We start from the raw sequence: 15,303 nt of genomic DNA, 5'->3' as shown, positions 1-15,303 counted from the left end.
ACTTCTCGGGTCAGCCTGTGCCTATCTCAGGCGTCTTTGGGCATCAAGACAGGATACACCCTGGACGGAGTGCCAACCCATCGCAGGGCACACACACACTCTCATTCACTCACACACTCACACACTACGGACAATTTTCCAGAGATGCCAATCAACCTACCATGCATGTCTTTGGACCGGGGGAGGAAACCGGAGTACCCGGAGGAAACCCCCGAGGCACGGGGAGAACATGCAAACTCCACACACACAAGGCGGAGGCGGGAATCGAACGCCCAACCCTGGATGTGTGAGGTCGAACGTGCTAACCACTAAGCAACCGTGCCCCCCTAAATGTAAATATATTTATTTAAAATATATTAAATAAGTGCTATCAATATAACAAAGTGGTGAGGTGCAGCTTTGGCATTACTCATATGCTTTGCAATGAGGACAGTCTGCCTTGGGCCTTACTTGAACTGATTTCTGTTAAAAATACAATGCAGTATGTGTTCTGTGCTGTGGTGGTTTATGCAAACATTCTTGCTCAAAAATAGACCAACAAAGAATTGAGCATGGTACGCCCTTGCATCAGCTCCTTTAGACAGTACTAAATATAAATTAGTATGCATCGTTTGAAAGCCATGGTGACGTACGTATAATGTGACAAGAACAAGGTTATAAAAAGGTGGTAATGGTCACAGTGTACACACACACACACACACACACACACACACACACACATGCTTTGTCTGAATCTTATCTCATGGTGGTTGCCACAGCAGAGTCATCTATCTCCTAAAAGGTCATGTGTTTACTGAGAATAATGACCGGCATGTGGGGCTAAACAAAGAATATGTGCTCTAGAACTTGAGTTGCTTTAGGGCAGTCACATCTGAAGCAAAAATGGTGTGCTATTAGGGTTGGATTAAGTGTGTCATTTTTTTTGCATAATATATATATATATATATATATATATATATATATATATATATATATATATATATATATATATATATATATATATATATATATTGCGTTATATATATATATCATCTGTGGAAAGGTGAAAAGGTTATGGTCATTCGCGCATAACCACCAAGATTCTCTAAACATTTGTAAGAAGAAATACTACTCTGTATGTGGCTTTGAATATAGATCAAAAACTCTAACATTTGTTAGTGTTGTGAATCTGGGGTTTATTTCATTTTACAGTCAAATCTAACAACGTGCAAAATTTAGAGACATGGAAAGCCCTTAATGCCTGAAATGATTAACAAGCACACAAGCACAATGTATACACTACACTAACTAACTTTCATCTGGGCCTAATTGGTCCCCCAAGCACCCATATGACTTAAGCTACTTTCATATACACAGCGATTTTATTGCTGTCTCTAGTCGCTATACTATGAAGTCGCCAGTAGTTTTTGCTACTACTGTTTGCCACAGTAAAAATGCATGTGGCATCTCCACTATCCTTAATAAGCAAAAAATAGCTGCTAAATTTAAACATTTTTGAGGGAGATTTGATGCTTGTGTATAAAATTCGCCAGTGTATATGTGCATCATATCATACGAGATACTGTATGGAGAAGCAGTGTGTGCTCTTTGCCACAGATCATGCAGTGCTTCCATTGGTAGTCACTATGCCAAATCTCTCTATATTTGCATAAACTTTTCTCAGTTTTGATGCGGCACTGGACACACCCACATCAAGTCACCAACGGTCGCTGTCGCTCATGTCACTGAAAATCTCAAGCAATCAATGAAAATAAATGGTGTCTTGTCGCTGTAAGGCGCTGTTTGTTTGAACATAGCATACGTCTATTACTATATAGTTAAAGTCAAAGACGAAACAAGTGAGTGAGTGAGTGAGTGAGTGAGTGAGTGTGTGTGTGTGTGTGTGTGTGTGTGTGTGTGTGTGTGTGTGTGTGTGTGTGTGTGTGTGTGTGTGTGTGTGTGTGAGCCAGAGTGAGTGATTTTAAATGAGTGAAGCAGCTGGGTTCAAGTCAGACAGCAATCGGAGCCGAGTCATTTCTGCCATCTCCAGCATTTGCATATTCCACTGTGCTGATTTACAAGCCAAACAGTGCCTGGAGGCAACGTGTACTCATTTCTTCTCAGAAACACATTGAACACATACAGTACTCTACACGAGTCACTTCCCTGTCTTCAGTAGCCAAGTGGCAGCTGCACAATCCTGGGTCACTTCCCAACAGGATCACATCTCAAGTCCAAATAGCACAGAGAGTGCACAGTTACCACAAACACACATCTCTTCTTTTCCAACTATGAAACACAGAACAAATAAACTCTTCCTTAACCTGTTAGAAATGCTTTCTGACCTCACATTTCATTGTCAGTGTCCACCTCTAGTAAACAGAACCTTAGAAATGACCACACACCCGTTATTACTCTCAGAGTAGTGGTGTTTATGAAGCTCCAGAATAATCCATAAAGCACCCCACCCTCAGAGGAGTACCACAGACACATGGGTGATGCATACCAAAGGTGAGAATGAAACTGACCTGCTTTGAACAGCAACCTTATTATACAAAGCTTACAGTGACTTGTGTTTCATTTTCTTTCAAACCAACCACATCGCAGCACAAAGAAACAAGCTTTAGCAAAATATCTCACAGCGACATGATAGTAAATAACAGAATCCAGTAAGTAAGACAAAAACATTTCAAAATGTGCTGTTAGAACAACACACTGTATACATTATCCATTTATAATTACATTTACATGGTAGTTTGTATTTATCTATCCATTAATTTCTGCCCCATTTATCCTACACAGTGTCACTGGGAACCTTGAGCCTTGAACCTATTCCAGGGAACTCAGGTTTAAGCTTACAATGCATGTCTTTGACTGAGGAGGAAACCAGAATACCAGGAGGAAACCCCTGAAGCACAGGGAAAACATGCTGACTCTTCACACACAGGACAGAAGTGGAAATTAAACCTCCAACGTTGGAGATGGAAGGCAATTAAACTCTATAAAACTATCAGCCAAAGGACGTACTCAGGGGCCCAGCAAAGGCAACTTGGTGACCTGGGTTTTGAATTCACAACCTTCAGATGAATGGGTCAACACCTTAACCACTAAGCTACTTCATTCCCTTATTATTATTATTATTATTATTATTATTATTATTATTATTATTATTATTATTATTATCTTTCATTAATTTAAGCATACAAAAACTAAAAAGAACTAAACAGTGCACTTAAAAAAACACAATTAAAATGAACAGAAGTGACATGAAATAATTGGTATGAGGTTCAACTCTATTGGTGAAGGTGTCTTTTGGTACATTGGCCTAAACACAGTATGCTGTCATGCTCTGTCAAAGTGACATCAGTCTCTTTTGGTCTTTTAGAAGGGGAAATCACAGCGTCTTTACTTTACAATTTATGTTTTATGTTACTTCTTCAAAATGCTTTGAACTCTGAACGAAGATAGGAAAGATTGGATGTTTCTCTTTCTCTTTCAGAGCTCTCTTTCAAGGTCACCTGTCGTTGACCTCCACTAGAGGGCAAACTTTCATCATGAATATTAACCAAAGAAGTGTGACAGTGAGTGGAGGAAAGTTGGACCAGAAACAAATCTGTATAACTCCCAGGGATTTTTTAAACTGTCAAGAAGTTACCAACAAATTGAGAAAATGTAATTCTTTTATAAATCAAATTACTTAAAGCTATTGCAAAAAAAGGATTTGACTATGTCTGCTTAAAACCTCTGGTTAGGGGTTTGATTCCTGCCTCTACACTGTGTGTAAGTTAACATGTTCTCCCTGTGGTTTGGGGTTTTCCTCTGGGTATGCTGGGTTCCTCTCTCAGTCAAATGCACTATAGGCTGATTGACACTTCTAAATTGTGTGGGATTGCGCTCTATCACGAAATATACATGGACCTGTTTCAGGTTAACTATCAAACAAATATACGGTAAGTCTTACCTGCATTTCCTCTTGCACACGTAACCTCTCACGCCCCAGTTCTTCCTGATAAAACTGCAACATTGAAAAACAACAATCACTGTAATGCACACTGTCATATTACTGACATATCTACAAGCACTTCTCAACTGGTCCCACTATCTCTCAGGGTAAGAAATAAGTACACATCAAGACTCTTTACTGTTCTGGCACCGAGGTGGTGAAATGAACTTCCTCTAGATGTTCGAACAGCTGAGTCATGATGGGTCATCTTCAAATGACCTCTTCCTGAAAGACTTAAATTAGCACTTATTTTCCCTGTTTGTTTTATGTGTATATTAAAAAAAACTGGACAGAGTTTTAGGCTGATGGTATCCTAAGTCTGTAACCTAGTGAACTAGTGTTAATGGATTCAGAGAGACTTCAAAGCACTTTTGCACGTCACTCTGGATAAGGGCCTCTGCCAAATGCCGTAAATGTAAATGAAAGCGGATTCACTTCATAGGTATCTCAGCAGCTGCCGATGTGTCAGCGGACACATGAGGTCAAGTCCCATGATATCTCATGTAACAACAGTAATACAGCGGAAAACGAGAGACATAACCTAATTAACACATCTCATGTCAGTGAGATCTGTCAAACTGTGCAGGTATCATATAATAATATAAATAAACATATCTTCATCATTCTTTTGGGTTTCTGTCACAAAATGACAAATCTACTTTGCCATACAGGGAAAGGCTTTAAAATAATATCTAAACCTGTAATAATTATATAATTTAAAATAGATCTCAATAATATTCATGTGGCATACACAAATTCAACATATGTGTGAGTTTATTAATCATTATTAATTAGAACATTTTAATATTAATGTATTTACTGCAGATGCAGTTCACTATGCAGGCACTAGAGGGCACTAAAATAAATTTGACATAAAGACTTAAAACCTTGAAATACGCTGCCTCTTTTTTTGCCTGCTTTCACAAAACACACACACACACACACACACACACACACACACACACACACACACACACACACACACACACACACACACACACACACATTTGCTCACCTCTGCATCTCTTTCTTTCTGCAGCAGTGAGGTAGAGAGCTCCTGAAGCTGTTCGTCCATCTCTGTGACTCTCTCTCTTAGGGAGCTCCTCTCCTCTGTTAACTCCCGTATCAGCATCTCCTTACAGAGCACTGCCGCAGTGAGCTCCTCAATCCTGTAGATAAATAATGCACATTAACAACCTGTATGACAGCGTGGGTGTGATAGCTGACCATACACAGAATAAACTCAAGAAAAAATGAAGTTTTTCAAAGATGAACAAACCACCCTGCTTCTTCAGCAGATCCTTCTGTTGCAGTTTATCTAATCAAATGTATTGGAGTAAATGATTTAGCGTAAAGCAGCTCATTAGGCCAGAAGGGATGGGGGTTTGTTTCACCAGCATAGACTAATTTTTTAAACCTTTCTAATCTGTCTAGTAAATTGATGGTATTGCTTATTTTAAATAAATCGGAATATTAAAAGATAAATGTATTATTAAATGCATAACAATAAAAATTGTTCTCATGCCATATTCAAAAGACCATACCGCTAGTCAAAACTGGTAATTTATCATTACAAAACACTACTTTGATTGTCTTAGTTATAACTAATAAATTTAGTTTAGTTAACAAGACGAATTCAAAACAATAAGAACATTATTTGCAGAAAAAAAAATACAAAATCATGAAATATTTCACAGTATGAATTTAATACCAAAAATCTGGAAACTAATATCCTTAGACTCAGTGAAGCTGCATTGCTCAAATCGTTGAGTGTCTTTAGTCAGATAAGACACACAAGTGTGACATGTTCAGACAACACATGTTTCTGGCATTTAAAAATAAACTGGAATCCATTTAAGATTTCTTTATCTTTGCTAAAGGTTGTGCTTGATCTCTTTTTTCCTTCATGTGTATGTGGTCTGTGGATTAACTCCAGCTCAAGATCGTTTGGTACCCTTAAGCACAATCTAAGAATTCATTCTAACACTATCACTTTAGAGACTGCAATTAATATAGCTTTTAATAGAAACCTAAACTTTGTTTAGTGCATTTAAGAATATAATCAGGATACAGGATATTACCATTGAATACACACATGCAGTGTGTGTGTGTGTGTGTGTGTGTGTGTGTGTGTGTGTGTGAGAGAGAGAAAGAGAGAGAGAGAGAGAGAGAGAAGGAGAGAGAGAGGGAGACAGAGAGAGAGATGCATGGGGTGCATGTGATGTATAGGTATTTTGTTATTTTTATAGGGAAAATTATTTCTAATTGTCTCAAACTCTAGGTCAGACAGAATAACTCAATTCTAACAACTCTCCTTACCTTTTGCTGTCTTTGTTGTCAGGTAGCAGGTTGGGAGGTTGGCAGTTCTTAGCAACAGACATCTCCTTGGTGATGGGCTCCATGGTGACAGGTGGATGCTGGGAGCAGGACTCTGCGAGACTGGCCATGCGTTCAGCCTCGTTCCGGGCTAGCTGAGCCTCCTGCCGTACATAGCATCATAATGATCATCATCATTGTTGTCATTAATACAATTAAGGTCTTCCGTATAATCATCAATATAATCATGAACCTGTAAAACTGAATGTCTATATTTCTGAACTTATGTGAATCACTGTGTAAGAGCCCATGAGAATGTGTATCTACCTCCTGCAGGAGTTGTATCTTGGTCTGCAGGACCTGTTGCATGTGGTCGATCTCCTGCTGTCTCGCCTCACAGCGACGTTGTAGCTCTGCCTCATTGTTATTGGTCAGGCTCTCCGCTGTTATCCTATGGGAAAGCAGCATTGGCGGTTTAACTGGTACTCCACTATCCTGCATTGTTTTAATTCATGTCTAAGACAGGTCTAGATGGAAAAGCTAAAATCAAATATCTATCAATACCTTGGTAATAAAACTCTTAAGTGATATCTTGTATCAGTGACAATGTACTAAGAACAAACTTTTACACACAAACACATTTAAAGACATTTGTGGGGTTTTCTTTTTAAACAAAATTCCAAAATAATGCTGGCTTTTGGCTGTGTTTCCTCTGAATTCTAAATATGGTAATTATTTATCTTGTAATCCCTTTTTTCAAAACCAAACCATATTATTGAACATAATGCACCATGTGTGTTTTAAGTCTGTGTAATTTTAGTTTCCCGTTCAGACATTTAGAGGGGAAAAGACAGATAAAGTAAAGAACCTCCCTTGTTCAATTTCCTTACACTTGTAACTGTATTTCGAATTCTTGATCAATTCTGTGTTAATCCCAAAGCATCAAGCAAACACCTGAAATGACTGTAACTGATAGGCTACAGCAATTTACATTATGGGCTATAAAGAATTCAGCTCCAGCATTACAGCATTCTGTACACCATTTCTTTATGACTACTTGTGCCATAAATGATTCTATAAAAAAGAATATTAAGACATTTAAGATATTAAGAGCAAACAGTTTAATGTGGATAGCAATGTGGATTTCTATTTATTTTTGAAATACAGGGGGAGGGGGAGGGTGGCTTAGCCCTGCTAGCCCTTTTTTACCAACCATCACTCATCATTCCAACATCAACAACTATGTCTACATAAAGCTACAGCTGTTTTAGGAACAAATGGTTCTCTGTGTATCTAATTTTTTTTACGTTCTCTGCAAGCATAGACCAATGGAATCTCAGGCATATGTTTAGATAATAGAGTCAGTTGGCTAACCAAGCCTGGGTCCAAATCTGATGCTAATTTACCAGACATTCCTGAAGAGCTTAACTTGTTGTGTTAAAACAGATGTTTACAACTACACTGTGTCACTATGCACATGATACTAACACTTGGGATTTAAATCAGAGCTCCCAAGTGGTCCAGGTAGCAAGAAGGTGGCTTCGGTCATGTTTAAGCAGAGGATTTTTTATGTTTATACATATGTCATCACTTCTTAGAATAGCAGTACATGAAGACACACACGCATACATTCGGACTCATTTTTGCACGGAAGGGACTCCCAAAATGGCTCACGCCACTGTGTCTGTCACTGTGTGTATAAATGTAATGGTTTTAAACTGGGATAACGACTGTCAGCTTACACCAACCGTGAAAGAATGCCTTCCCAGCTGCTATTGTAGAGCTGGCACTTAAATCAAATTTGTTTAATAAATGATCTGTAGCTGTAGTTGTTTCATCATGATGTAAAAAAAGGGTGTCATTTCATTTAATATGAATTTATTTTCAATTGAATTAAAATTTAATTTACTTACAAATAAATGACATTCAATTAATAAATTGTATACACATTATGAGCCCCACATTATGTTTGTTCACAAAATAATAAAATAAAAAAATGGATGAGGTTGGGTGAAGGTGTTGGGGTATGTGGTGATCTCATGGTCTAGCAGCCTGAGGTATGTATTCAAGGGTTAATATAAACCCAGAGTCCAAGAGCTACATCACATGTTGTGGCAGCCATTTTTGGAAAGCTGGGAAGAGCTATAAAATTTGTAATCTATATACCCAAAAATACTGCAAACATATTAAATATTATTAACATAAATGTTTTATTTAGTCTGATAGCTTCTTTAAGTGGTTAGAAAATAACAAGGTACAATACTGCTTTTCTACTTTTGTTTTTTTTGTCTTGTTTTGTACTTGGTTTTTTGTACAATTTTTGAGTACCTACTTTATTGTACCTATCTGTTTTATCCTTAATTACAACCTTTTACTACAAATCATTTACCTTAACCTATGGATAGCTTAAAAATATATGCTAATATAATTCTAACAAATCAATTTGTTTTTAAATAGGCTAGTTAAAAATAAATGTAATGTAAACTAACCTATACTAAATAAATGTAAACTAGCCTATTTATATCATGACAGCTAGCTATTACCAGGCAAGCTAGTATGTATTGTCAAAGCTAGCATGCTTGGCCATTGTTTGAGGGATTAGCCATTAGATTTTAAGCATTAGTTTAAGTTCAAAAACCACACACTGCTCTTTTTGTGTTGTGAATGTGAGTTTAATTACAAATAGCATTTACTGAGCTACTATTGTACATAATTTAAGGGCAGAAATTTACAGCAGTTCTTACTTATTTTAGAGTAGTAATTGCTTTAACTTTCATTCAATGCTAATTTGTGTAATTTCTTTCCTGTACATCCTTTTCAAGGCTTTCTTAGCATGTGAGAGATTAACTGTCAGTATGCAGTTATTGTTATATATAGTTATGTTATACATAGACATATATAGTTATATGTCAGTATTTGATCCAAAATGACATCATGCTGACTGAATCTTTACTAACGCACATAAACGGATAAAATAGACAGTCTTGTATTTTAGATTGTGTTTCATCCCATCTGACTCCTGCAGTGAATATACGTTTACACACTATACACAGTCTGTTCTGGTATCTGGCATCAGCTCTTCTAAGGTCATCCCCTGAGACTTGATAAGTGTGCTATTAAACTCAGGATTCATCTGAGCACTTATTCAGGTATCTGGATATAGCATACAAAATATCATTCACTTTTATCTGTACAGAGTTATATTCACTTCCTCCAAGATAGTGACACTGCTAATACTAAATGAATGCTAGTGGTGTGTTATGCAAATGTAATCATGGGATTTTTTTTTCCAATTGTGTGGCCAAAAATGTTCTTCTTTTAAACTCTTACCAGTGAAGAAACATATGTAATTATTTTCTATGATAGCTGTACTCATGTTTAATGCACATGAATGTGTGTTGTGATGACATCACTCAGCATAGCTTGGCCTATATTTGTGAAAAATTTGCTGTAATTCTGAAAAAGTCCAAGCAAATATCAGAGTTTGTTTGATTTTAAGTTAATCTCTGTGATTGCAAAATGTCAAATCCTGGTCTTTACTGGGAGTATTTTAGTAATAAAAATGAGATGAGTGAGTGATCCTGTTGGTTGATTGTAGTTCTGGATGAATCACACATGCAGAAAATTGCCACAACTTTCATTTTGTCATGGAATTTGAGGGTATGAAACTGGACACTTCCCACTAACCAGTCAATGTTCACTTGAAGGCTGGCTACACCATAGATATACCATAGCACAATGCATAGTTAGCTTAATGGTGCCTCGTTTAACCACAAACCCAGTTCCTGTTCAATGTAGAAGTTATTCCACTCTTCTACTCGTGACTCGTTAATGAGAAAATCATGAGCTTGTCCTCTTCAGTCCATGGAAATTGACCTATTATTTATCAGTATATAGATTTTCACCACATCCCTCTGTATATCCTTACACAGTTTCTTTCTCCTCTTCCTTTGGTTTTATTTCTATTTCTGTATCTATCAGTGAATTTCCCTACACTTCCTGACAAGATCACCCCATACGGCTAAGTGGCTGACATGTGAGTAAGTGTGGGTTCAATTTTCCAGCTACTCAGTGTAACTGGAGTGTGTGTGTGTGTGTGTGTGTGTGTGTGTGTGTGTGTGTGTGTGTGTGTGTGTGTGTGTGTGTGTGTGTGTGTGTGTGTGTGTGTGTGTGTGTGTGTGGCATGCTAGTCTTAGGCCAATCGCTGTTAATCAGATTGATCAGACTTATAATGCTTCTCTACTAAACAGGGTTTAATTTAAACAGGGTCCAAATTCTGAACCAAATTCTGGTATTGATTTCTACAGTATCAATACTTTAATATTTAGTGAAAAAAATAAGAATGTGATTTTAAACAGTGGAATAAATAGAACAGAACTCTTGTGCAAATTTGACATTCTGTTTTACACCATGCAGAACACAAAGTGAATCTAAAGTAAATCAAATGTAACTTAGTCATAGCAAATTTGTTTCCAATGTAGAAAAGCAATTTCAGCCAGAGACATTTTTCAGAATGATTCTCTGACGATTTTGTTTGATATGTACTATGCTGGCCTTTATAAGGATAACTAAATCTTGTGTGCATTTAAATCTGTCACAGCTCATTCGGCAGTGGAAACAGATAGTTACCCCGAGATGCAATGTCTGGTGCAAAAGTGCTATTAATGAGCTATGAGTCCAGCGTACATTTATCAGATGGAGGCAGACAGCCTGCATCTGTCTTGACTGTCTGGATCTAATTTATAAATTTTTTTCCTCCCTACTTATCAAACAGGACATGAAAACACTCCTTGGAATCGATTATATGCTTAAACACTGTCTACCAGAAACAGAAATACCCTGAGGGTGTTATCACGAAGCGGTGATAATAAGTGACACCACTTATTAAGCTGTTATGATTGTGTAATAGCAGAAATATATTTAATGATACATGAGAATTTAAAGTATTATTTATCATGCCTCATTAAAAGTAATCCTACTGCCTGCGACTCTGTAGAAACAAACAAACAGATGCTGAATGGCACATTGTACCTTTTTCTACATTTTAACTATTTAACCTTTTGTGCTGTGAAACTTATAATGTTCTACAGTTGTACAGATAAGTAGAAAGACACAGACAGAGACACAGACTGACAGACTAGACAGAAAGAGACTCACAGAGCTTTGTCAAGGAGCTGCTGTTTCTCCTGTAACTCCTGCTTCAAGCTCTCCACCTCCACCTTCAGCTCAATGTTCTGAAATCAAGACAAATCAGCATCAAATACACGGAAATTCAACTTCAAGGACTAATCAAAACTTTTGAATTAATTAGCGATGATAAACATGTTATTTAATGCAAGTGAGAAGTTTTCTAATAAAATATTAATTAAATGTGTCAGAAAAACTTATAATTCCAAAGTCTTGTAATAAGTTTATTAAATACTTAAAATAAATGAAGCATACCAGAATATAAGCAAAATCAGCAAATTATAGCTTTGTCAGAGTTACCGATATTTATGCAATTTTTCAAATATTCTAAAAAGCCCATTTCATTATATTATTTTTTTATGCATTATGCACAATAGGTTTGGATATGGAATCATTTGTAAACTTATAATAATGACAGACAACAATGAGTTAGCATCAACCAATTAGTCCTACAATAAGGACTTTCACTTGTCTTTCTGTTTGGCATGAACATAATCTTCTCAGCTAATGAGATACCGTATATACAGATTCGTAAATATAATAAGCTTATATAGATATAAATATATATAAATATATAGATAGCTTATGCAAAGAGGCTGATTTTACACATAGAATGCAAAGCATGTGAGGTTTGTGTGGTGTGAGAGGATTGTGGCTGTATGGATGAAACTGAAAAATCTTTATACACCACATGAGAAAAGGAAGCCGTGCTGTGCAAACCATTTCTGCCCTAATGATGCAGTGCAGAAACAGGAGACTTGAGCAGTTGTTTACATGGATTGCGTCTGAGAAAAGGGTTCGAGAACGTATGTTTTTTTCCCCGCTATTATATTTTTGAAGATAGAATTTTAAGCCTTATGATTGGACAGACCATGTTGATAAATCTGAAGTATTCTGGTTGTCTAAAGTATGATGTGTCAGTTTTTTGTTTCATTTTTTGTTCATTTTAATAACACTGGTATAATAATTGAGTACATCAGTGTATATAGTTGTGCTCATAAATGGTCCTTCGAAAATACATGTTATTTGTGAGAGTGTGCGTGTGTCTATGAACATGTGTGGTCTGCTGAGCACAAGCAGAGTGGAGTTAACGGAAAGCTGGGGCATCTTTCACTGCTGTCACGCGGGATATATTTAGCACAGAGAAATGTGGTGCTGGCACTGACTGAGAACCGGACCTCGACAGCTGCTGTCCACTTACCTGCTTTCAAAACACGCACACACACACACACACACACACACACACACACACACACACACACACACACACACACACACACACACACACACACACCAGGCACAGAACAAAATGCGATCACATCACTGTACTCTGTTTTCCAGTATTGGTGCTTAGTTGTTATAAGTGTATTTTAGACCTAAACAGGATTCATTGGGAAACTTAACACAGATTGAGAAAAAAAGTGTTGTTTAAAGGTGAACTGAGGCTAGGCTGAAATTCAGGACATTACAGTACACAGGTCGACTGCAGGCACAGAGTGCAATATGAGAAGAGAGGGTGTATGAACAGAAGAGCAGAAAGCTGGTGGTGTTTACCGCTGCTGACCTTCAAGAGAACTCTGGCTGTACCACACACACATTTCTGTGTACATTTTCAACACACTGACTCACACACAAATTGTCAAACACAATGTACGTTTTATACACACACACGCGTGCACGCGCACGTTTGCCTTTGTCTTAATATCCACCCGACGACCATTTTTACAGCTAATTAACACCTAAACCTTTTTTTTGTATAAAAGAAGAATTTTCCATTTGTTTGAACCAGCCACATGTCCCCACACTCCTGGACCATCCATCATACAAGCACACACATACAGAATCTTCTTCTTCTTCTTCTTCTTCTTCTTCTTCTTCTTCTTCTTCTTCTTTCAGCTTTTCCCTTCAGGGGTCGCCATAGCGAATCATCTCTCTCCACCTATCCCTATCTTCCGCAACCTCAACACTTGCACCCACTAGCTTCATATACTTGTTAATTACATCCATAGCCATATCCATATCCATCCACACCTCATCAGAATACCATACTGTATATATCTAAGTACCTATATGTACTATTAAATATTTTCTACACCTAACTCCATAAATCTAGCCTTAACCTTAACCCCAGGTCCCAAGAAATGGTTTCAGCTGCATAAAAACACATTGCACTAGATGACTGCTAATGTACAATTGATTGAAAGGTTCCTGCTTGGAAAAATGACATACTGGTCTTATACAAAAGATATTCTCTTTATGCAAGGATTTATTCCTTAATCTTAAAAATTATTAAATTGAAGCCACACACATACACTGCTGTTGATGTCTCTCTGCCCATAGAGACAGAACTCATTTTAAGCAAACACTTTTGGATGGTGAAATGAGACCCTGTGATTACTCGCTGAGGGACGGGGTCAAAAGCAGGCCATCCGTATTCAGTAACTCAAATCATACTGAGCAGGCAGAGGACTATGTCCCAATTACACACGCACACACACACACACACACACACGCACACACACACACACACACACACACACACACACACACACACACACACACACACACACACACACACACACACACAAAATTAATCTAAACACTTAAGAATATGGACCTTCAGTCATTCTGTTTGCTCATAAGCCATAAAAAAGCAACATTTTTTTCCCACAAATATATGATTATTAATCCTATTTTTGATTAAAATTTTTTCAAGCTTATTGTATAAGCAGCATTGTATAAGCCAATGTCGAACAGTCATATTTTGCAATAAATCATTTTCACTTCACATCAGAAGAATGTTATTTGAATTAACATGACAGGTTTGCCATCTAGATGTATCAGTTATTATTATTATTATTTATTAATAAATAATTATTATAATTAATGTTATTTATCAGCAAGTCCCATTTACAAGTCCCTTGTCACACACTGATGGCCTCAGCAAGACTAAAAAAGACTTTTTAAAAAAGGGAACACCTTTGATATTGAAGGTAATATTAATTTTGAAAACAGGGGCCTGAAATTGTATTGAACTTGATGTAAATAAACAATAGTTCTAGTAGTAGTAGTAGTAGTAGTAGTATAGTAGTCCTGCATCTTTGTGCAGCATGGTGCATTTATTCTTTCAGCAGTTTTGCTCTGGCAGCTTGATAGCTTTATTCGTAACGCTGTCGAATCCCCAGCAGCTTCCAAGTTGAATGGATCTGTTTTTTTTTATTATCATTTATCTAAACTACTTTGATAGATTGAAGTTTGTATAATGTTGCCATGTACAGCTTTGGTGCAAGTTGTGTGTAAAATCAAGATTTGGTACAACACTGGAAAGGGGCGGGACGTCTGTGAATTTGATTTAAATGAAATTTAAACAGATTTATTGAATTCATTTTTTTTTTATCAAATGCTCTTTACAGGGATTACTGGGAATGTAGAAGGATTTTTTGAGGCTTAATGATAGATGATACAGATGTCATAAGAGTGGAGACAATTTCTGTCATGTATGGTTTTGTCTGATAATTGGCTCATCTATCAATATGTTATGTAAGAGAGATCTGTGTGCAGGGAAACACACATACACAGAGAGCAGCTGCATACTGGAGTCACCTTGCTCTGATGATTGCTACGCAGACTTACTGATCCAGCAAGGATTACAGTATGATTGCTTGAATGGTTGTACTTTGATTAATCAGGCTGAGGTTTATCCTCCAATATTCGACATATAACACAATATTATTGTAAAAACTGTTGTTAGGAGCCTGTATTCTCTTTGCAAGGAGGCATTCTAGATAGAGAGCAGCTTTGGGTAACATTTGTACAAT

At 37.0% G+C, this 15,303-nt stretch overlaps 1 protein-coding gene across 1 annotated transcript in view; it reads right to left on the bottom strand.

Annotated features, from left to right (window-relative positions):
* LOC113645163 (myomegalin) overlaps positions 1–15,303 on the bottom strand; it is a 55,024-nt gene that overhangs the window by 28,656 nt on the left and 11,065 nt on the right. Inside the window, exons 5-9 of the mRNA XM_027150531.2 lie at positions 11,456–11,532; positions 6,626–6,749; positions 6,302–6,462; positions 4,998–5,151; positions 3,941–3,994 (exon numbers count right to left, since the gene is read on the bottom strand). Coding sequence (XP_027006332.2) covers positions 3,941–3,994; positions 4,998–5,151; positions 6,302–6,462; positions 6,626–6,749; positions 11,456–11,532 — 570 coding nt within the window. The remainder of the gene's footprint in view (positions 1–3,940; positions 3,995–4,997; positions 5,152–6,301; positions 6,463–6,625; positions 6,750–11,455; positions 11,533–15,303) is intronic.

Source organism: Tachysurus fulvidraco, chromosome 22, assembly GCF_022655615.1.
Source record: "Tachysurus fulvidraco isolate hzauxx_2018 chromosome 22, HZAU_PFXX_2.0, whole genome shotgun sequence".
Lineage (NCBI taxonomy): Eukaryota > Metazoa > Chordata > Actinopteri > Siluriformes > Bagridae > Tachysurus > Tachysurus fulvidraco.
Note: the sequence above shows the minus strand (reverse complement) of the source record. Positions and strands in the feature narration are given on the sequence as shown.